Source organism: Staurois parvus, unplaced genomic scaffold (genome assembly GCF_062004578.1).
Source record: "Staurois parvus isolate SC_StPar_1 unplaced genomic scaffold, SC_StPar_1.0 ptg000249l, whole genome shotgun sequence".
In the NCBI taxonomy this organism is placed as follows: domain Eukaryota; kingdom Metazoa; phylum Chordata; class Amphibia; order Anura; family Ranidae; genus Staurois; species Staurois parvus.
Genome location: NW_028318045.1, coordinates 473325 through 496273, shown reverse-complemented (window position 1 = coordinate 496273; position 22949 = coordinate 473325). Strand labels below are relative to the sequence as shown.

The 22949-nt window shown below is 40.7% G+C and overlaps 1 protein-coding gene across 1 annotated transcript in view; it reads left to right on the top strand.

Annotated features, from left to right (window-relative positions):
* The window catches only part of SYN3 (synapsin III), a 486671-nt gene that overhangs the window by 385508 nt on the left and 78214 nt on the right, over positions 1–22949 (top strand). Inside the window, exon 7 of the mRNA XM_089680647.1 lies at positions 4704–4766. Within this exon, the coding sequence (XP_089536773.1) occupies positions 4704–4766 (63 nt within the window). The remainder of the gene's footprint in view (positions 1–4703; positions 4767–22949) is intronic.

Below are 22949 nucleotides of genomic sequence, written 5' to 3'. Positions count from 1 at the left end.
ACCATTTGTGATTGCATAATCTGTTAACCATTGCTATTTTGGTATTTTCATTTTACAAGTTTTTTGCTTTTATGTGTTAACTGGGGATATACCTCCTTTATCTTCATTCTGTGATCTACTGTTTTGAACAAGGCTAATATAGAGGTGTTACTAAAGAATCATGTCTCTTACATTATTATTTTGTACTGTTGAAATATGTCTGAATCCAGAGTGTCATAAGTGTCGGGAGGCTTGTAAGGGCAACCACTGGGGACAGTCATTATCAAGTGGCCCCTGCGGGGGTAGCACTACATCTAATTTCATAATTTGAATAATAAAGTACCTTTTTTTTAAAGGCTCCCAGTGTGCCTACAAGGGCTTTTTTCAGCAACGATGTGCGCGCGCCCTACCAGGAAGTGCAGAAGCACATATATATACACGTGATTCTGCACACAGCGGCTGCCCTGTAGCAGTAAAGCTGCTATAGGGCGTTCGACAACTTGTTAAGTAATCCTGAATTGAGATAACCTTGGGCATCCTCCAAACTCACTTCTATATCATTGACTAAATATGGGCCTTTGTCTATATAAGGGCAATGATGTCACCAGCACCCTGCTCCTTTCTTTACGGTGTGCTGCTAGAAGGTGAATATCTCAGCCCACAGCAGATTGGACTACAAAAGCGTGCAAATTTGATGTTCAAAAAGAGGTGAGTTCAGAGGATGCCCAAGTTTATCTCTAATCCTAAACAACAGATTTATACTGTGAGATAGGAGGATTATGGTTTTGCTTTAACATCTTAGTGTTCTGACCCACCTTTGTGTGTTCTGGCTCCTCCAGTTACCTTCCACATAGCAGAAAATAATTAAACAAATAATCAATGGTGGAGGAAGCACTTCATGATGGACACAGCAGATATACAGACCCAGGAATGGTGGGAGCCCTTTTAATGTGTACAATGGATGTACAGACCCAGAAACTCATGCAGGAATAGTGGGAGCCCCTCATAATGGACACAGCAGATGGGAATTGAGTGCATGGATGGTGAGAGCCCCTCTCCATGGGCACAGCAGGTTTTCAGAACATTGAACGTAGTGCAGGGACAATAGGGACCCCTCACAATGGGTAGAGCAAATGTGCAAACCCAGAAACTCAGCACAGAGATCTCACTGATAAGAGTCCCTGAGAGATTTAAAAAAAATAGGCACTACTATATATATTAATACAGTTTAAAAAAAATCATAGCATTACATGTAGTCAACCAAGATACTGCTTGCATCACAGCATTTCCTCCTGCCTTGCTTCTCTTGGGCCATCATTTTTGTCGCTGCTATATCAGAATCTGGCTGTTACTTCACAGCCTTCCACCTGATGTGGAGCCGCTAGATCTTGCACATAATATTAATTGACCAAATCCTGCATTAATTTAAAGCGAAGCTCCAGTCTACTGTGAAAAAAATAAAAGTCAGCAGCTACAAAAACTGCAGCTGCTGACTTTTAAAAAAACAGCCAGTTACCTGTCCCACGATCCAGCAGTGTGCTCACTGCAGCTGGGTTCATCGGCCATCCTCTGCGTTATCTGGCATCTCACTGCTGCACAGTCTGGTGCCCACTGCACATGCGCAGAGTGTAAATGGGAGGGGTTACCTGTCAAAATCAGGTACCCGCTTCCTCCCTGCTCTCACTCCCCATATGTACCAAGTCTTAACGAGGAGTGGGAGATGAGTCCTTAAAGCTGAACTTCCACTTTTGAGTGGAGCTCCACTTTACCCCAGCCTAGGTTCACACCTAAGCATTTTCTGCTGTGTTTTGCAGAAATGCAGTACAGTCCATTTAACATGATTTCCTATGGGACATTATTATTATAAAGGATTTATATAGTGCCAACAGTTTGCTCAGCGTTTTACAATATAATGGGAGACAATACAGCAACAATACAGTTTAATACAAGAGGGTTAGGAGCTCCTTGGAGCTTACAATCTAAGAGATGTTCACATCTGAGCATTTTCACCCGGTGTGTTTTTTGGAAAGGATCAGAGAGTTTTTTGAACGTAAAAAGTTGCATTTTTGGTTCTATAAACTTTAATGGAAATGCTGCAGAAAAGCATGTATTGCGTTTTGCTGCATTTTTCATGCGGCTTGCATTTGAAATCTGCCTAGCAACAAGAAAAATAAAAAAATGAAAGAAAACGCAAATGCATCAAAAACGCGGCAAAAACACGTTAAAAACGCAGTGCAAAATGCAATGCAGAAATGGCTCAAACACAACCTGCATAGGCGCGAACCGAGCCTTAATGTCTGTAACCTTTGGTGGTGTACGAAGTGAATATCACAAGAGGCTGATGGTGGTATAACATATGTCCTTCTCACCTAGGCCAGTTAAGAGGAAGCAAAGGGACAGAGGAGACTAAAATATGTATTTGGCAAATAAAATAAAGAAATTCAATGTGTTTAGTAGAGGCGTGGGGGTAGAATTAGAAAAGATAATGTTGAAGTACAAGTGAAAAGGTCTGCTTTGCCTCATTGTTACCTAAACACACTACCTTGAAATATTAAGTGCTATTTCTAAACTTTTATTTGAATTCTTTAGTCCCTGAGTCCTTACCCTCTTCCAAGTGCACATGTACAATATAATTTCTCAGAATTCATAGATCCCATTTGTTGTGTAATAATTAACATGAAGAGGAGGATAATCACAGCCACTGGTTACACCTTCAGCACTGATAAAGATGGGGAGTGGAGATGTCTCTTGCAGTTTCGGAAAGTAAATCTTACAAGAATGTAAAATAACATGTGAAGCGAATAATAAATAACATGACATCATTTCTGCCCTAAGTGACAAGTATGTATACAAGCTTGGGAAAACGCACATGCCAGCAAAAATGTAATTTTCCACTATGTAACTTTCCTACTTTTATGGCTGGAGCTGTCAGATTGCCATAAAACCATAACGGTGTCTTTAACAACCTGGCAAATCAGCCTGAGGAGTCAGGATGTGTACAGAGAGAGGGTCATCGTACAGAAGGAACACATGTTTACAATAACGGCATTTATGGGAAAGCTGTGTACAAAATCACAAAATATTGCAAGCCTTCAGCTTTCCGCTCCTCAAAGATAATAATCAGGTTCTGTATGGAAAACTTCTACAAAAAGCTGTTGGGATGACATGGGATTGCAGGGTATGTCTGTGAAGGTTAACATTTATCCAGTTCATGGTATAGTTAGTAGTATTTAGATTACTGCTGGGCTTGTTCTGTAATGGTAAAAATGTTTTGCAGCCTTATTCAACCATTTCTACTGTCATTTCTACACTGTATGTAACACTTCCGGGGCTCAGTGCTAGTTCTCCTCTCTGGCACATATCCACCAGCACTTCTGGATTTCACCTGGAGCACAGGCTCCAAAACCATTCAGGAGACATGTCTGCACTCATTTCTCTAATGAATGTCATGCCTCCGGGATTCAACGCCTGGTCACCTCTCCTCTGCATGGCCACTAGTTCTTCTGGGTTTTACCTGGAGCATGGACAACATGACCAGTTAAGAGACATGTTTATTCATATTTCTCTAGTATATGTCACTCCTCCAGGATCCAGAACCAGGTCTCCTCTCCAGCACATGCCCACCAGCACTTTTGGGTTTCACCTGGAGCAAAGGCTCCAAAATCAATCAGGAGACATGTCTACTCTCATTTCTGTAATGAGTGTCACACATCCAGTATTCAATGCCTGGTCACCTCTCCTCTGCCACTAACACTTCTGAGTTTCATCTGGAGCATGGGCTCCACAACCAATCAGAAGACATGTCTACTCTCATTTCTCTAATGAATGTCACACCTCTGGGATTCAACGCCTGTCCCCTCTCCTCTGCATGGCCACCAGCTCTTCTTGGTTTTACCTGGAGCATGGGCAACATGACCAGTCATAAGACATGTCTGTTCTCATTTCTCCAATGTATGTCACTCCTCCAGGATCTAGCACCAGGTCTCCTCTCCAGCACATGCCCACCAGAACTTCCGAGTTTCACCCACAACACAGGTGCAGAGACTAGTCAGGAGACTGACCTCATTGGTGCTGTTGCCAAACAACTCTTCTGATTAAAACAGCATTATATTGCAAAGTGACAACTAGCTTAATGTTTGCATGTTTCTTCCAAACCCCCTTCTGCTACAATATTCACATGTATCCTCGTGGCTGCTCTCTGTTCTCCTTACCAGCCTCCAGCCTTGGTGTCTCCCATTACACCCAGAGCACAGAGCATCCTATATCATCCCACTGGCCTGTGTGAATCCAGTGTGCAGTCTACATTCTCCACTGCAGTAGGCACTCATCCAGCGTGGCAATGCAGCTGGAGAAGGAAGTCAAGACTGGGTTTCTCTATGATTCCCTCTGTTCCCTGGGACAGAGATTTGGTTGGCTACTCTGGATCCAGGTGACCCTGGCGGCCATCTTGGGTTATGCAAAATTCACAAGGTTACCACAGCCACAGAGAGGGAGGTCAGCCTGAGGATATACTCCCTCCTGCACTATATCATACTCCCAGAATGCCCCTCTCATGCCTTGGAACAGTTACTTGTATGGAGCTAAGGACAGCTTTTTTTGTGGGAAGTTATATTTGTTGCTGCATATTTTGACAGAAATTTATTAATTGTAAAGTTCTGATTGGTCTGCATTAATGATCACTGAATCAGCTTACTGAATTGTGACTTTCTTGTGTTTCTTTACAGCTCACAACACCAAGTTTTCCAGTAGTGGTGAAAATGGGTCACGCTCATGCTGGAATGGGCAAGGTAGGAGACATGTTAATGTTTACATGAGAGTCAAATGTTGGTATCCTAACTATGGGAGAGTATGATATTAATCCTATTTAGCAAGTCATGTCGTAAAGTAATATTAAAGGATTTTTTTTTTAAAAAAAGCATATCATACTTACCTGCTCTGTGCAATGCTTTTACACAGGGCAGCCCAAATCTTCTTTTTCTTGGGTCCCCCACTGGTGCTCCTGGCCCCTCTCCTTGCTCGCGCCCCTGTTCTGCTCTGTGTCTATGAAGGCACACACAGCACAGGTAAGCCCTGTCGCCCATTCGCTTTTCACTGGATGTGATTGACAGCAGTGGGAGCCAATGGCTCCTGCTGCTGTGTCTCAGCCATTAAGAGAGACCCAGGAGAGCCGAGGCTGCCGTGCACAGCACGGGGTTGAGATCGGACCCAGGTAAGTAATAGAAGGGCATGGGGGAGCAGTAGACTGAAGATTTTTTACCTTCATGCATTCGAGAGAGACCCAGGAGAGCCGAGGCTGCCATGCACAGCACGGTGTTGAGATCGGACCCAGGTAAGTAATAGAAGGGCATTGGGGGAGCAGTAGACTGAAGATTTTTTACCTTCATGCATCGAATGCATGAAGGTAGAGAATCTTCAGCCTTTACAACCATTTTAGGTGTTTTTAGATCAGAACCACCAGATTAAACTTCGCTGCTGTGATAAAAAAACATTCACAAAACAGAACCTGAAGATTCTTAATATTCAACACTTCTGAAATGTTGAATGTCTGAACCATGTGCTGGTTTCTGCCACGTACCCCCATTTCTCCACTGTGTCCTGTGATGTAGGGGCGGGCTGATGAAACCAGACTGCACAGGAGAAAGCACAACTATCTGACATGCATGGAAGTGTTAATTGTGAACATTCTTAAGGCAGCCATAGCCATAGCTTTTATATAGGTGGTATAGGTGCGTTTAAAGTCTCTTCTATTGCTCATCATGCTTTATGACAGTTTTTAGCCCAGCGACATGGTCAACATGTAAATTTCAGGACCTTACCTTAAATAACTAGAATGGTGTGGTCAGAAATTTAAAAATAAATTCACACACTAATGTTTGTTAAAAATGTGTAAACTCAAGAACAGAAATGATGTGTATTGGAGCTTACCAGTCCTTTGATGTGGTGACTGCATTAACTTAAACTTTTCACACAAAGAACATTTTCAGCAGGTACAGAAGTACCAATTTATCCTGCCAGAGATGCAGTGTCCTTGTTACTTTCTGTGAGCTGAACCAAAAGCACAGTGTTATCTTACTTTTGTATTAATTTCCTAGCCCTCCTGTAATGGATACAAAGATAAGAAGCTATGTTTGAAGTGGGTGACAACCATGGCTTCCTCCATTGAAACAGTGAAATAAGTATCAGATGGCTGTAGACTTAAATTGAAAGGCAATTATTAATATTATTATACAGGATTTATATAGCGCCAACAGTTTGCTCAGCGCTTTACAACATAACGGGAGACAATACAGTTCAATACAAGAGGGATAGGAGGGCCCTGCTCCTTGGAGTTTACAATCTAGGAAGGAGGGGCTAGTGGTACAAAAGGTAGTAACTGCGGGGGATGGACTGGCTGGAAGAGTAGAAGATTCCATTAATAGCCGAGGGCAGGATAGGCTTCCCTGAAGAGATAGGTTTTCAGAGATCGCCTAAAAGTGAGCAGAGTAGGCTATAGTCTGATAAATTGGGGTAGAGAGTTCCAGAGGATGGGGGAAGCTCTGGAAAAGTCCTGGAGACGAGCATGGGAGGAGGAGACAAGGGAGTTAGAGAGCAGGAGGTCTTGCGAGGGGCGTAGCGTACGATTTGGGTGATATTTAGAGACAAGATCGTTGATGTAATTTGGGGCAGAGTTATAAATGGCTTTATACATTATTGCTAATGTTTTGAATTTTATCCGTTGGGCAATGGTAAGCCAGAGGAGGGATTGGCAGAGAGGGGTGGCAGATACAGAATGGTTAGTAAGGTGGATAAGTCTGGCAGCAGCATTCATGATAGACTGAAGAGGGGATAGCCTGCGATGAGGTAGGCCAATGAGGAGGGAGTTACAATAGTCAAGGCGAGATATAACAAGGGATTGAATAAGTTACTTAGTGGTTTCCGAGGTTAGGAATGGGCATATCTTGAAGATGTTTAGGAGGTGAAGTCTACAAGATTTGGACAGTGATTGGATTTGGGGGTGAAAGGACAAAGGGGAGTCTAGGATTACACCTAGTACCCTGGCATAAGGGGAGGGAATGATGATTGTGTTATTGATCTTGATGGAGAAGTCAGGGGAGGGGGCATGGGCTGGGGGGAATACTAAGAGCTCAGTTTTGGAAAGATGGAGTTTGAGGAAGTAGAGTGACATCCATGCTATAGGTTAGTAATACGAGAGGAGACTGAAGGGGTGAGGTGAGCGGTAGAAAGATAGATTTGTGTGTCATCAGCATAGAGATGGTACTTAAAGCCGTGGGAGTTTATCAAGTGACCAATGGAGGAGGTGTAGATTGAGAAGAGAAGGGGTCCAAGGACAGAACCTTGAGGGACCCCTACAGAAAGAGGGAGTAAAGAGGAGGAGGCAGAGTTATAGGTAACACTGAAGGAGCGCTGCGATAGGTAGGAGGAGAACCAGGAGAGAGCAGAGTCTCAGAGACCAAGAGAGTGGAGTTTTTTGAGGAGGAGGGGATGGTCAACCGTATCAAAAGCCGCAGAGAGGTCAAGTAGTAAGAGTACGGAGTAGTGGCCATTGGTTTTAGCTGTTAGTAGATCATTAGTGAGTTTTAGTAGGGCAGTTTCAGTGGAGTGTAATGAGCGAAAGCCAGGCTGTAAAGGGTCAAGAAGGTTGTTGTCAGTGAGGTGGGAGCTCAGGCGATTGTAGACTAAGCGTTCTAGGAGTTTAGAGATAAATGGCAGCAGGGAGATGGGTCTTAAGTTGTTCAAGTTGGTGGGGTCCAGGGAGGGCTCTTTAAGTATGGGAGTGATGTGCGCATGCTTTAGAGGGGAGGGGAAGGCACCAGTAGAGAGGAAAAGATTGAAGATGTGAGTGAGGGAGCATAGGATGGAAGAAGAGGGTGACCGTAGTAGTTGTGAGGGGACAGGATCCAGGGGGCAGGTAGTGAGACGGGCTTCTGAGAAAACCTTAGTGACCTCTTCAGTAGTAGCAAGGTCAAAAGAGGAAAGTGTTGAGGGAGGTTTAAGGTATGCTAAGTGGGATGGGTGTCTGTGCAGTGGAGATGCCCCTACGAATTGCGTCAATCTTGTTTTTGAAATGCTTTGCAATCTCGTGAGCAGTGAGTGAGGTATGGGGTGGGGGTGGAGGTGGAGAAAGTAGAGTTAAAAGTAGAGAAGAGATGACGAGGACTGGATGACAAGGTATTAATAAGAGTGACAAAGTAGGCTTGTTTGGCAGCATGAAGGGAGGAATTGTATGTTGAGAAAGCAGATTTATAAAGGGTGAATGCTTGCTGGGATTTGGTTTTATGCCACAAATCGCTCCAGCGCACGACTATGTCGTTTAAGATTTCTGGTGTCGTCAGTCTGCCAAGGTTGTAACGGTCGGGGCCTGATGCTTCGTGTTGTTAGAGGAGCAAGTGAGTCTAATGCGGATGAAACCAATAGTCTTAGTTTCAATGAACTTAAAGTATTGGGCCACTGGTGGATTTGGCTTTGCATCCTGCTTTTGCTACTCTATGGGAAGCTTTAACTCTCTCTGTTGAGCACACAGAGTAGAACCTCTGGATGGGGACCCTGTCACAGTTGCAACTGCTACAGCCGCTTGTTCTACCCAACCCAACTTAAAAATTAGGTCCACTTTAAGCCATAGCGATATTTTGTCAATTGGTTTCCTAATAATGCGGTGCAGCTAACAACACATTTCTGTAAAATGATCCGACAGATTTATGAGGCATTATATATGTGGGATAGACAGCAAGAACTCCTGAATTCCCAGTGGGCCGTCTCTTTCACCAGTAATACAAGGGAAACGTTTTGTTCTACCAGCGAGGGAACATGATGTCTCCATCAGTCGAGGCCGTGGAATAAATTGTCCTCGCTGCAAGGGAACGTTACCGCTGTTGGATCAGTACATTTTGCCCCTGCTAATTCATAACTGACGTATCTGATTTAATTTACGCATTTCCCTGACACATTGACAGAGCTCGCTCATATTCCCCAACCTGAGCGAAACGACGTGTAACCATTAGTGTGACACAAGGCTTCTAGGCCAGGTGTTCACGAGATTGTTTAGGTTTCCACCACTGGCTTTAGCAGAGCAGAATGAAATAAACCAAATATAGTTTGATTCATTTAGCAGAGAATGTAATGTACTGTCACGTCTTGCGCCTATCTCACTAACGAATGCTGGAATCATTGAATTGAACTATGGGCAAAATCAAAATGACATATGCGTGTGTTGGAGTCTGTCACTAGCATTAACACAGCAGTTTTTTTTTTTCTGAGACTTCCCCTGTAACAATTACCTGTTGATCTTGTCATTCGATCCATTACTTTTCTACTTGCTGTAATAAGGTGCAAAACTTGTTTGTTCTACAGATGAATTTCACAGCAATCTTAGCACCCTTTGGGACTGCTCTAGTCTGACATGGACATGCAATCCTAAACAGATTTTTTTGTAGAATTGTTTTTTTTTAAAACATATGAAACAAAAGCTAACCATGTTAATTGCCCCCAGCGTTGTTATATAGGTCCCAATCCCTATAACTGCCACTTTTACTGGACAGCTTGGCCTCCTAAAGAAAGTGGAAAATAATAGATCCACTGACAGGGTTAACAGGTAATAAAACTATGTTACAGGGGTTACTCAGAAAAACAAAAACTGCTGTGTCATTGCAACTGATAGGCTGTATTATATGGGGGATTTACTAAAGCTGGAGCATGCAAAATCTGGTGCAGCTTTGAATAGAAATCAATCAGCTTCCAGGTTTTAGGCCCCTTTCACATGGACATTCCGATCGTGTTCGCCTGCCTGTTTTTCAGGCACACCTGATTGGATCCTTCATTCTCCTTCACTCTCCTTCATTCTTTTCATTCTCCTCTATGGAGCGGCATCCAATCTGATCCGACTCGCAAAAAAGAGACGGATGGGGATCCAATTCCCCTTCCGTCCATCGTATAGGGTCAGATGGAAACAGACAGCAGCAGAGTAGACATAGAGCTGTTGTCGGCTTGCTCAGCGTGGATCAGCAGAGAGATCCTCTGCTGAGCAAGTGGATTGGCTAAATGGGTCTGTGCTGTGTGAAAGGACCCTAATTGTCAAAGTTTAACTGACCAAGCTGAAGTTAGAAGCTGATTGGCTATCATGCACAGCTGCATCAGATTCTGAGTACTCCAGTTTTAGTAAATCTCCCTCTATATGTAATTTCTTATTTTGCCATAGTCCCACTTTAAACCTATGGTTTCATTTATTGCTAATGGAGAGCAGTCAGATAGTTCTTCTCTGTTTGTAGTTTGCTCCTGGACGTATTTTCAGTTTCTACCTATTCAACTTAAAACACTTGCTTGAAACACGTGTACTCCTAACAAAGCAAATAGCATAAAGGCATATTTGTAGAGATGAGTATATATATATATATATATACAGTATATATATAGCACTGACAATTTACACAGTGCTATACCAACTGTACATTTACATTGGTCCCTGGGGCTTGCAGACTAAGGTCCCTGTTTCCCATGTATAAATATACTCATGAATACTCATGATAGGGCCAATTCAGATAGGAGCAAATTAACCTAATGTCTTTGCACTGGATTGCAGCCTCCCATTTTCTTTTCTTCTGTGCTGCACACAGTATGGGTGCAAATCTGCCCAACAGCTCATGGCCACTGGGTAACATCAAGATAAATATCAAACAACTTTCTTCAGGTGGATCTTAGCTCTCATGCCCATTTACTATGGCTGGTTGTTGGTCCAGCTCATCTTCTCAGCAGTTACGTACCAGTAATATGAAGGATCTACCACACAATTGTGGACTGTGGAATTTTTTTTGTTTCAGTCGTTTTTATTGATTTTTCAAAAGAATCATAGAAACTTACAAGATAAAATAACAACTGTAACTGTAACATCATTGTATACATCCATCGCGGCCTGGAAATGTAGTTGGGAAAACTAGAAAAGAAAAGAACCCCAGAGTTACCATAGGTAAGCTTCACAAAGTGTATGCCTGGCATCAACTAATCAAACTTATCGGTATATTTATTTGTAAATAATTTTGAAAAACATTTATCATTTTCCTTCCACTTCACAATTATGTTCCACTTTGTGTTGGTCTATCACATAAAATCCCAATAAAATACATTTACGTTTTTGGTTGTAAAATGACAATGTGGAAAATTTCAAGGGGTAGGAATACTTTTTCAAGGCACCATAATATGCAGCATTGTTGGTAGGAGAGTCAGAAGAAAAAGGGAAAAAAAAAAAAAAGAGAAAAGGGGAAGGAGGAAAAAAGAAAAAGGGAGAGGAAGAAGAGAAGAAAAAAGGAAAGAATCTTGTCTATCCAGAAGCCCTCTTTTGACCACATATCCAACCGCAATTAAGTATCCAATTCCTGTAAATAAGAAAGCCAGGGCTTCCAAGTCTTGTCAAAAAAAGTGCTTGTTTATCCTTTAAGACATTCACAATCTTTTCATTAAGCATAAGCCAGGTCAGCTGGCGTTTCAGGAAAGCCAAGTCAATGACTAGGCTTTTCCAAGATAATGCAATGGCTATCTTGGCTGCTAAAAACATAAAATGAATTAGGGTCTGCACATGTCTCTGTTTGCATTCCAAGGTCATCGCTCAGTTTTTGAAGAAAGCATAGGTAATGTAGATTTTGTTGTAGATGAAAGCTTTCAGAGGGTCGTATCTCTAAATGCTGCCCAAAATATGAAGAAGGGCGTATGCCCTTGTGATCAAAGAATTGGCTTATTCGATATAATCCCTTATCCATGCACCATCGAAACTGGTAGGTCTGGAGGAAACAAGGGGTTGCTAAAAAGAGGTTCGTCCCATAAGTTTATGAAATGGAAAAAGTTTGGGCTCAAAAGAGCTTTGCGATGCTTAGAAGGAAGCCAAAGCACCAGTTCTATAGGTAGAGGGGAGCAGGCTTAGGCCTCTAAAGACACCCAGTCTGGCCTATAATAGAAAGAGTGTAATTGACACATTTGGGTTCCCTGTGCTGCCACATACAATTTGTGCAAATCCAAAACTCCCAGGCCTCCCAATTCCTTGGGAGCATACAACGTAGCTTATGCCAGTCGACTACCCATGGTTCCTAATTTTTGCTTGGACTTTCTGGATCGCCTCCAGGGGCACAGAAATTGGAAGTGTTTGAAAATAATACAGCAGTTCTTCCCATTGAAGAAAGAGATGTATCAGTCCATGACTGTACATCCACAAGTAATTGATTGAAAAGCACTAGGTAATTAGTCTTGTAGAGCATTGATATGTGAGGGGTAAGCTTAATACCTAAGTAAGATAATGACACCTTTTGCCAGGCGAAAGCGTACTGCGATCACAGACTCTGTACCACAGAGTCTGTTAAATTGATGTTCATGGCTTCCGACTTTTCCCAGTTAACTAGCAACCCCGAGATCTTCCTGAAAAACACATTAGTAATTAAAGCAGATTTGGTAGGGTCGTGTGAGGGGAAGTAATAACAAGCAATAAATTGTCTGCAAACAGTACGTATTTATGGTGGCGAACTCCACTCAACAGACCCAGGATATCAAGATTGTTACGTATTGCTATAGCCAGCGCCTCAATAGCTATTACAAATAAGAGAGGTGAAAGCGGACTACCCTGTCTGGTATCTGACACAATTATAAAAGGGTCCGACTTATGAACTTACAACATAATTTGAGCGGAAGGTGTGCTATATAGAGAATGAAGAGAAGCCAGAAATTTCAGTTAACTGTGGAATTTTTTTTATCAGTTTCTCAAACAGCACAAAAAACAACTCTTAGTGTTTCATGCTTACATGCAGTATCCTATGCTATTTAATAAACTTAGAAAAACATTTTCCACAGTCTGATACCCTTCCACAATCTAATAATCCTTAAAACTTCTGGGTAAATTCTAGGTCAGATGTCATTCCTCAACAGCGTGGGTGAAAAGAACACACCTCTAGTCTAGAGCACCGCTGGGTATCACATGAACGTTCCTTGAGTGACTTGCATCTGTATCATCTTGTCAACCCCACCCATAAGCCTGCTAAGGCAGGCCAAAGACGGGCCGTTTATCGGCTGAATTTTCAGCCGATAAACGAAAAATCAGTCGGCCCCGTTGCTGATGCTGCCACCCATGTCCACGAAAAATGGCTGTTTTTCACGGATTTTCCAGTATGACCGATAAAATTAAATGAGGAGATATGCAAAAAACGTCCCGCGGGCTGGCCCCACTAACGGCTTGATTATTCATTATTCGATTTTTCATGCGGACGAAAATTCGGCTGATAAATGACCCGTCTATGGCCTGCATTACACTATTCCTCCTTTGAAAGACCTCATACTGCACTATGATAGCGCACACCTATGTCAGCTAGGGAGCATGTAGTGTGTACTAGTGCTCTAAAAATGTCTATTGCTAACATAAGGCACAAGGAAAATATATATTTTTTTAATATATTGATGGGGACACAGAAAGAGAGAAGATGGGGCTTATTTTAATAATTTTCCAGGTTTGGGCTTAAAATGTGAAATTCTTCAACAGCTGGTGTACTGTTGTGTCCAAAATCATACTATATATAAAATATGCAATTAATCCTTATGTACATGTCCTTTGCTTACCCCTCTACATTTATGGGAACTGTGGGGGAAGCCACCATCTTCTCAAGCCTGTCTAGAGGGGGATACAATGGCGATTTTGTGAAACTTCACAATGACACATCAGTGCGGGTGAGTAATTGCAGCTGGTACAGCAGACTCATGGCCATACACTGCACTACTTGTGTTATTAAACAGTTATAATTTTTCTTAATCAGCTTTCCAGGCAATCTGTGACTGGTTTACTCAAAAAACATTCTTTTTTGATTCCTGACCCAATTTGAACACAAGCATGTAGGTGTGCTAATACATGGCATTTTGAAGTTCTTGCAATCAATATGGACCTCCGAGGTTATGCAACTGCTACTTATTTCCAGAAACCTTTGTAAACATTATTAAGAACTGAACATTATTGTCAACTGTTCTGTATCTCAGAAATACTGTACATATTTTTAGCAATAAAAATGGGCGTCCATGACCCTTTTCTGAGCAACATAAGGGAACTTAATAAAGTATGTCTAAGGTCAAAAAGTAGGGAAAGGTTACAACACTGTCAGTTTTTGTTTGCTATCTGGGTCTCTTTGGGTAAATTTTCCTTCACTTGTCCCACATACACAGGAAAAAGTGAAGGAAAACACTCTAAAGTAATGAAATCTCTTCTTAATAGACGTCCATGTTGAAAGATGTCCCCAGCATTTTCTGTTTTGGTGACAAAAGTTTGGTGAGGCTCCCCAGCGTGGGCACAGACAGCAATAAAACCCTGTGGTAGAGATTGCAGTTCGGTACTTCAAAATTTGGTTAGGGCTCTCCTAAACCTCTTGTCTTGAATTGTATTGAACTGCACTACCCTCCTTTATTTTGGAAAGCACTGCACAAATTTAAAGCTATATCAATCCTGTATAATAATATTAATCTTGTTGTTAATAATAATAATAATAATAATAATAAATTAATGCACTTTGGGGAAAATTATCATCTGATAGAGTATACTTTTGGATGTACAGTGTTGGCTAAAAAATTTTGGGGTACTTTTCCAAGATGATTGAAATAGAGTAATGTGCTCAGGCAGTGGGCAAGCAAATAGAATTCTGGGGTGTATCACTAGAGGAATCACCAGCAGAAGGAAGGAAGTCCTGATCCTCCTATATAGATTTTTAGTTATCACTAGAGGGATCAACAAGAGGATGAAGAAGATCCTGATTCCCCTATATAGATCTTTAGTTGTCACTAGAGATGAGCGAATTATTCAAAAATTCGATTCGGCTGATTCGCCGAATTTGAGGAAGAAATTCGATTCGATGTGAATTTATTCGCTGCGAATTTAACTTATAAAAAGGGTTTCTAGGCTTCAGAGAGCCTTTATATTAGTGCAGAACACTGTACCTTTAATTTAAATGCCCTTGGAGATGAGGAAGGAGAAGGAGAAGGAGAAGGATGAGAAGAAGGAGAAGGAGAAGGAGAAGGATGAGAAGAAGGAGAAGGATGAGAAGAAGGAGAAGGATGAGAAGAAGGAGAAGGATGAGAAGAAGGAGAAGGAGAAGGATGAGAAGAAGGAGAAGGATGAGAAGAAGGAGAAGGAGAAGGATGAGAAGAAGGAGAAGGATGAGAAGAAGGAGAAGGAGAAGGATGAGAAGAAGGAGAAGGATGAGAAGAAGGAGAAGGATGAGAAGAAGAAGGATGAGAAGAAGGAGAAGGATGAGAAGAAGGATGAGAAGAAGGATGAGAAGAAGGAGAAGGATGAGAAGAAGAAGGATGAGAAGAAGGAGAAGGATGAGAAGAAGGAGAAGGATGAGAAGAAGAAGAAGGATGAGAAGAAGAAGAAGGATGAGAAGAAGAAGAAGGATGAGAAGAAGAAGAAGGATGAGAAGAAGGAGAAGGATGAGAAGAAGGAGAAGGATGATGAGAAGAAGAAGAAGGATGAGAAGAAGGAGAAGGATGAGAAGAAGAAGAAGGATGAGAAGAAGAAGAAGGATGAGAAGAAGGAGAAGGATGAGAAGAAGAAGAAGGATGAGAAGAAGAAGAAGGATGAGAAGAAGGAGAATTCCAAGCCGGCAAAAAGTGTATCTGCAGAGCTCCGCTATTTCTTAGCAGATACACTTTTTGCCAGCTTGGAATTCTTCTTATTTTCATCCTACTTCTTCTTCTTCTTCTTCATCCTCATCCTCATCCTCAGAAGAAGAAGAAGAGGATGAGGATGGAGAAGAAGAAGAAGAGGAAGTAGGATGAAAATAAGAAGAATTCCAAGCCGGCAAAAAGTGTATCTGTCAGAAATAGAGGAGCTCTGCAGATACACTTTTTGCCGGCTTGGAATTCTTCTTATTTTCATCCTACTTCTTCTTCTTCTTCATCCTCATCCTCATCCTCTTCTTCTTCTTCTGAGGATGAGGATGAGGATGAAGAAGAAGAAGAAGTAGGATGAAAATAAGAAGAATTCCAAGCCGGCAAAAAGTGTATCTGCAGAGCTCCGCTAAGTGTATCTGCAGAGCTCCGCTATTTCTGACAGTTCTCTGACATTCACTCCATACAGCGGTTGAAACATTGTATCTATTTGTTTCCATAAATGGAAACAAATAGATACAATGTTTCAACCGCTGTAAATGTGAATGTCAGAGAACTGTCAGAAATAGCGGAGCTCTGCAGATACACTTAGCGGAGCTCTGCAGATACACTTTTTGCCGGCTTGGAATTCTTCTTATTTTCATCCTACTTCTTCTTCTTCTTCTTCATCCTCAGAAGAAGAAGAAGAGGATGAGGATGAAGAAGAAGAAGAAGAAGAAGAAGTAGGATGAAAATAAGAAGAATTCCAAGCCAGCAAAAAGTGTATCTGCAGAGCTCCTCTATTTCTGACAGATACACTTTTTGCTGGCTTGGAATTCTTCTTATTTTCATCCTACTTCTTCTTCTTCTTCTTCTTCATCCTCATCCTCAGAAGAAGAAGAAGAATGAAAAGAAGAAGAAGAAGAATGAAAAGAAGAAGAAGAATGAAAAGAAGAAGAAGAAGAAGAATGAAAAGAAGAATGAGAAGAATGAAAAGATTCTTCTTCTTCTTCTTTTCATTCTTCTTCTTCTTTTCATTCTTCTTCTTCTTCTTTTCATTCTTCTTCTCATTCTTCTTCTCATTCTTCTTTTCATTCTTCTTCTCATTCTTCTTTTCATTCTTCTCATTCTTCTTCTCATTCTTCTTTTCATTCTTCTTCTTTTCATTCTTCTTTTCATTCTTCTCATTCTTCTTTTCATTCTTCTTCTCATTCTTCTTCTCATTCTTCTTCTTTTCATTCTTCTTTTCATTCTTCTTCTTCTTCTTTTCATTCTTCTTCTTTTCATTCTTCTTTTCATTCTTCTTCTTCTTCTTTTCATTCTTCTTCTTCTTCTTCTTTTCATTCTTCTCATTCTTCTTCTCATTCTTTTCATTCTTCTTCTCATTCTTCTTTTCATTCTTCTTCTTTTCATTCTTCTTTTCATTCTTCTCATTCTTCTTTTCATTCTTCTTTTCATTCTTCTTCTCATTCTTCTTCTTCTTTTCATTCTTCTTTTCATTCTTCTTCTCATTCTTCTTTTCATGAAGAAGAAAAGAAGAATGAGAAGAATGAAAAGTAGAATGAAAAGAAGAAGAATGAAAAGAAGAATGAGAAGAAGAATGAAAAGAAGAATGAAAAGAAGAATGAGAAGAATGAAAAGAAGAATGAGAAGAATGAAAAGAAGAATGAAAAGAAGAAGAAGAAGAAGAATGAAAAGAAGAATGAAAAGAAGAAGAATGAAAAGAAGAAGAAGAAGAATGAAAAGAAGAATGAAAAGAAGAAGAAGAATGAAAAGAAGAATGAAAAGAAGAAGAAGAATGAAAAGAAGAAGAAGAAGAATGAAAGATTCTTCTTCTTCTTCTTCTTCTTTTCATTCTTCTTTTCATTCTTCTTCTTCTTCTTTTCATTCTTCTTTTCATTCTTCTCATTCTTCTTTTCATTCTTCTCATTCTTCTTCTCATTCTTCTTTTCATTCTTCTTCTCATTCTTCTTTTCATTCTTCTTCTTCTTTTCATTCTTCTTTTCATTCTTCTTTTCATTCTTCTCATTCTTCTTTTCATTCTTCTTTTCATTCTTCTTTTCATTCTTCTTCTTCTTCTTCTTCTTTTCATTCTTCTCATTCTTCTTTTCATTCTTCTCATTCTTCTTCTCATTCTTCTTTTCATTCTTCTTCTCCTTCTTTTCATTCTTCTTCTTTTCATTCTTCTTTTCATTCTTCTCATTCTTCTTTTCATTCTTCTCATTCTTCTTTTCATTCTTCTTCTTCTTTTCATTCTTCTTCTCATTCTTCTTTTCATGAAGAAGAAAAGAAGAATGAGAAGAATGAAAAGAAGAATGAAAAGAAGAAGAATTAAAAGAAGAATGAGAAGAAGAATGAAAAGAAGAATGAGAAGAATGAAAAGAAGAATGAGAAGAATGAAAAGAAGAATGAAAAGAAGAAGAAGAAGAATGAAAAGAAGAAGAAGAATGAAAAGAAGAATGAGAAGAAGAATGAAAAGAAGAATGAGAAGAATGAAAAGAAGAATGAGAAGAATGAAAAGAAGAATGAGAAGAATGAAAAGAAGAATGAAAAGAAGAAGAAGAATGAAAAAAAGAATGAAAAGAAGAATGAAAAGAAGAAGAAGAAGAATGAAAAGAAGAAGGAAAAGAAGAAGAAGAATGAAAAGAAGACGAAGAAGAATGAAAAGAAGAAGAAGAAGAATGAAAAGAAGAAGAAGAATGAAAAGAAGAAGAAGAAGAATGAAAAGAAGAATGAAAAGAAGAAGAAGAATGAAAAGAAGAAGAAGAAGAATGAAAAGAAGAATGAAAAGAAGAATGAGAAGAATGAAAAGATTCTTCTTCTTCTTTTCATTCTTCTTTTCATTCTTCTTTTCATTCTTCTTCTTCTTCTTTTCATTCTTCTTTTCATTCTTCTCATTCTTCTTTTCATTCTTCTCATTCTTCTTCTCATTCTTCTTTTCATTCTTCTTCTCATTCTTCTTCTCATTCTTCTTCTTCTTTTCATTCTTCTTCTCATTCTTTTTTTCATTCTTCTTCTTTTCATTCTTCTTTTCATTCTTCTTCTTTTCATTCTTCTTCTTTTCATTCTTCTTCTCATTCTTCTCATTCTTCTTTTCATTCTTCTTCTCATTCTTCTTTTCATGAAGAAGAAAAGAAGAATGAGAAGAATGAAAAGAAGAATGAAAAGAAGAAGAAGAATGAGAAGAAGAATGAAAAGAAGAATGAAAAGAAGAATGAAAAGAAGAATGAGAAGAATGAAAAGAAGAATGAAAAGAAGAAGTATTCCAGTACAGCAAAAAGTGTATCTGCAGAGAGCTCCGCTATTTCTGACAGTTCTCTGACAGTTCCTTCACATTTCCAGCGGTTGAAACATTGTGTCTGTTTCCGAATAAAAACATCTGTATCCTAAATGGAAACAAATAGATACAATGTTTCAACCGCTGTACATGTGAAGGAACTGTCAGAGAACTGTCAGAAATAGCGGAGCTCTCTGCAGGGACACTTTTGCCGGCTGATCGGGAAAAATCCGATTCGCGCACCCGAAGTATGCTAATATTCGGATTCACCGCGAATCGAATTTTTCCTGAAATTCGAAACAAATTCCACTTCGCCTGGTTCGATTCGCTCATCTCTAGTTGTCACTAAAGGGGTTACCAGCAGGATGAAGAAGGTCCTGATTCCCCTATATAGATCTTTATTTATCACTGAATGGATTGCCAGTCATAGGAAGGAGGTCCTGATTCCCCTATATAGATCTTCATTGTCACTAGAAAGATCACCAACAGGAGGAAGGAAGCCCTGATTCCCCTATATACTATAGATCCCTATTCCCTGACAACAGTTTATTTTATCAGGTCTACAGTTTTTTTCCTGTTCCTCCCTCTGGCCACCCCATCCTCCTTGGTCTCTGTAATCACCTGCTTTTCCAGGGAGTCTGGACCAAAAGAAAACAAAACAAAACATCAGGATGGCAAGCAGAAAGAGATAGAGGAAGATCCACTCCTCCATCTCTCCTGTGAAGTATGGAAGTGCTCGGCTTTGAGAGGAGTACTTCTGGATTTATAGCTATCACTTCTCAGCTTTGGGTGAAGCAGCTGATTCAGAGCACTGTGTTCTTGATCAGAACTTCCCAAGCTGAGGGGGAAGGCACCAAATTTTCCTGATGTCCCAATAAGTAGTACCTGTCACTCAAAAACTACTATACCAGTGGGGGCTTATTAGCCCCTTGTGTAGGCAGGTTGCCTACTAGTAGTTAGTTGCTGCCCTGGTCGGGACGGATGGGGCTAATGTCTCCTGCTGCTGTTCCCAGATCTGTCTGCGTGGGTTTTTTTTAGGGCTGACTCACTATTCCTGTGTATGTGTGTATGTATATATATATATATATATATACAGACTGGGGTCAAAACAGAGAGCAGCAGTAAAGAAGAGAGAGAGAATGAGCCCATGTTCCTGTGCCTAGAGGGTGGCATCCAGCTGCCACCTGCCTGTCTTCAGGAGCATTCCACATGTAGAGGGGATCACTGGGACATACAGTCCATCCTGAAGCCACCAATGACTTGAAGCACCACCTAAAGGACTTTCCTTTTCATGGACTCTAACCTGTGCAGGTATGCTGGGGCAGCCACTATAGTTGGGGTTAGTTAGGGAAAAAGACATTTCCTGTTAATCTGTTACATTGAATATTCTGCAGTAAAGCTTGAAACATTATTCTACCTGGTCTGAAGTTTTTCAAGGGGTGTATGAAAGTAACCGGCACTCCACAGTGACAGTGTGGGATCACTAGGCACAATGGGGTATTAGGACAGCTCTGCAAGAGGTAATGCAGTTTATAGTACAATGAGTGGTTACCAAAGGTAACAAAGGTTTAGCCAGCACCTTGTTGTGAAGTGTGTACCTGTGAAAGGTGGGACATCCTCTAGCACAGAGGGAGTTGTTGAAAGAATTTTTTGGCAGTCTGTCTCCCATAGCAATGGGATCAGATTAGCACTTAGAGGTCCCAGTCCTTTGCACAGGCATGGAAGAGGAAGAGTTAATGTTTTGCACACATGGAGTCCACACTAGGTGCACGGCGAGACTCCATTCCATTACTGGAAGTGAGGTTGCGGAGTTAACTGAAGTGCAGTTTATCTGTCAAGTGCACACAGTGTACAGCCATCTTTGAGTTGGAGGTCCGCCTTAACGTTGAGTTTTCCCTGAAGGTGGCCTCCACCCTGGCCCAAGGCACTGATGGACCCAGCACAAGTAAAGCTATCCTATGTGCAAGGCAGTGACCCATCTCAGGTGCCTAGCGTAGCCCACCCTTGGGTTTGTCCTGTTATGCAACCCACACTTGGCGCCCAATGAGTATTGGTACATGGAGGAAGTACCACCCGCTTACCTCTTAGACTTGTGATAGCAATAAATTTAGGTGAAAAAAAATAGTGTAAAAAGCAAAAGCAAATTATGAAAAAAATAAAAAAATAGATTTTAAAGTCTCCTGCCCCCCACACAAATGTGCTCATATAACGAAAATGTGTACAAAAACGATGATTGTGCAACACATGTTGGGCTCTGCCAAAGAACAATAATAGAGTCATTGACCCGTAAGGACTTCTAAAGGATCTCTCATGGACAATCGTAGTGTGCACTCAGGTTCATGTGGTTTTTAGCCTTGACATATTTGGTGGAATTCATAAAGGGTGCCATAGACACCCTTAAGAATTCTGTTGAGGTGTATTACTAAAAGTGCTGCTGCTTCAACCCCGTTCTTTTTGTCTGTGTTTGCATCAGGGAAGGAGTGTCCACACTGGGCATTTCCTCCCCGGTGCATTTCCTCCTGTCCTACCTCCCAGGCCACTGCGCCCATCACAAAGACATACTGAGAGACTTGTTCCCCATCAGGTCTGCTTCACTTTTCATTGACAGTGCACAGGAGTGGGCAGATCTATACCCGCTATTTATTCCAGTAGCGACTTTTGAATCCACCCACTGCTGTAACCTGTAACTCAAAAGTAAAGCAGACATGATGAGGAACCAGTCTGTCAATTATGCATTAGATTCCGCCAACCCAGTGATAAGTCCTTTCCCAAATTTGGGAATTACTGTACCAGCCCTTTTGCTTACATTTAGCTTTCATCCAGGAAATTTACTAGCGGACAGCTAAATGGGGCAGCGGATACAGTACTCTGCAGGAAGTTGTCACATTTATGACAGCTTCACAGCACAGGCATGGCCCAATCTGAGTACTGGCATACATCTGTACACCAGACCAGAGTTGACCCTAATTACCACCACTTTTCTAAATGGAGAACTGGTGATAGTTCTTTAAGAATTTGTTGCTGCCATAGCGATAGGTTCTTAACGCAGAGATAGTAAGAATTACCTAAATGTTACTGACAATGGTCGCAAATGCTTGCTTCAATTATGCACAAGTATTTCCTAAGGTAACCACTGCCAGAAAAGTGTTTTTTGGAGCTATGTTGAATTATTCTGATAATGTCTTGGGGTTTTAAACACATTTTCATGTAAAAAAAAGGCACATTTTACAATCGCTGTGAAAAAAGAAAAAAAAACATTTAGTAAAAAGGGCTAAAGTTTTTTTGCAGGAGTTGGATTAGGGAAGGCACACAATATGGATTGATATCCTTTGTGGCTACTAAAATAAATTATTTTTTGTGGACCCAGGGTTCAGCTTTAAAACTCCTTTGTTTGTTTGTTACAGGAGCAAGTGTCCCCATTTTAGAAGATTTTCTGTTTCCAAAATGTTGGACAAACAGAGAGTGAATCTCCCCAGTGGGGCCATAGACAACACTAAATAATTGACAGGCTTGCCAATCCTTCTGCAATCTGTCCAAATCGAAAAAAAAAGTTTTGACTGTACATACTGTAGAAGTTTATATCTAACCCAGATTATTTGGAACAATCAGAGTGTCATTTTAGGTAAATATTGTAAGAAACCCATTTGGTTCGGGAGAGAGAGGACAGACAGAATGAGAGTACACCATAGATGAACCAAAACAGGGTCAAGGAACCTAAAGAAGTAAGAATGAGAGACAGTCAGTGACGCACAATTCCAGTTACGACGGCCCACTGGTCTCTTGAATAATGTGCGCTTAATTTCTAATAGAGTATTTTTCCATTTGACAAATGCCTTGTACTTTGCTTGTCTTGGCCCATAGTTGCACAGACAGATCAGCACCGAGATAAATATTTTCATAACGGGAACAGGAGTATGATAATGACTCTGATGTCCTAACCTTGGCTTCCTTTGTCATCCTTCGAATAACTGATCGCTTGTCTGAGTGTCCAAGTGATGTCATCGCAGGGTACTCCTACATGCAAGAAAACAATTCCAGTGCTCCCGTCCTCTGTTTTCCCAGCTGTGTCTGTTTAGATAATCAGACTAGTAGATAGCGG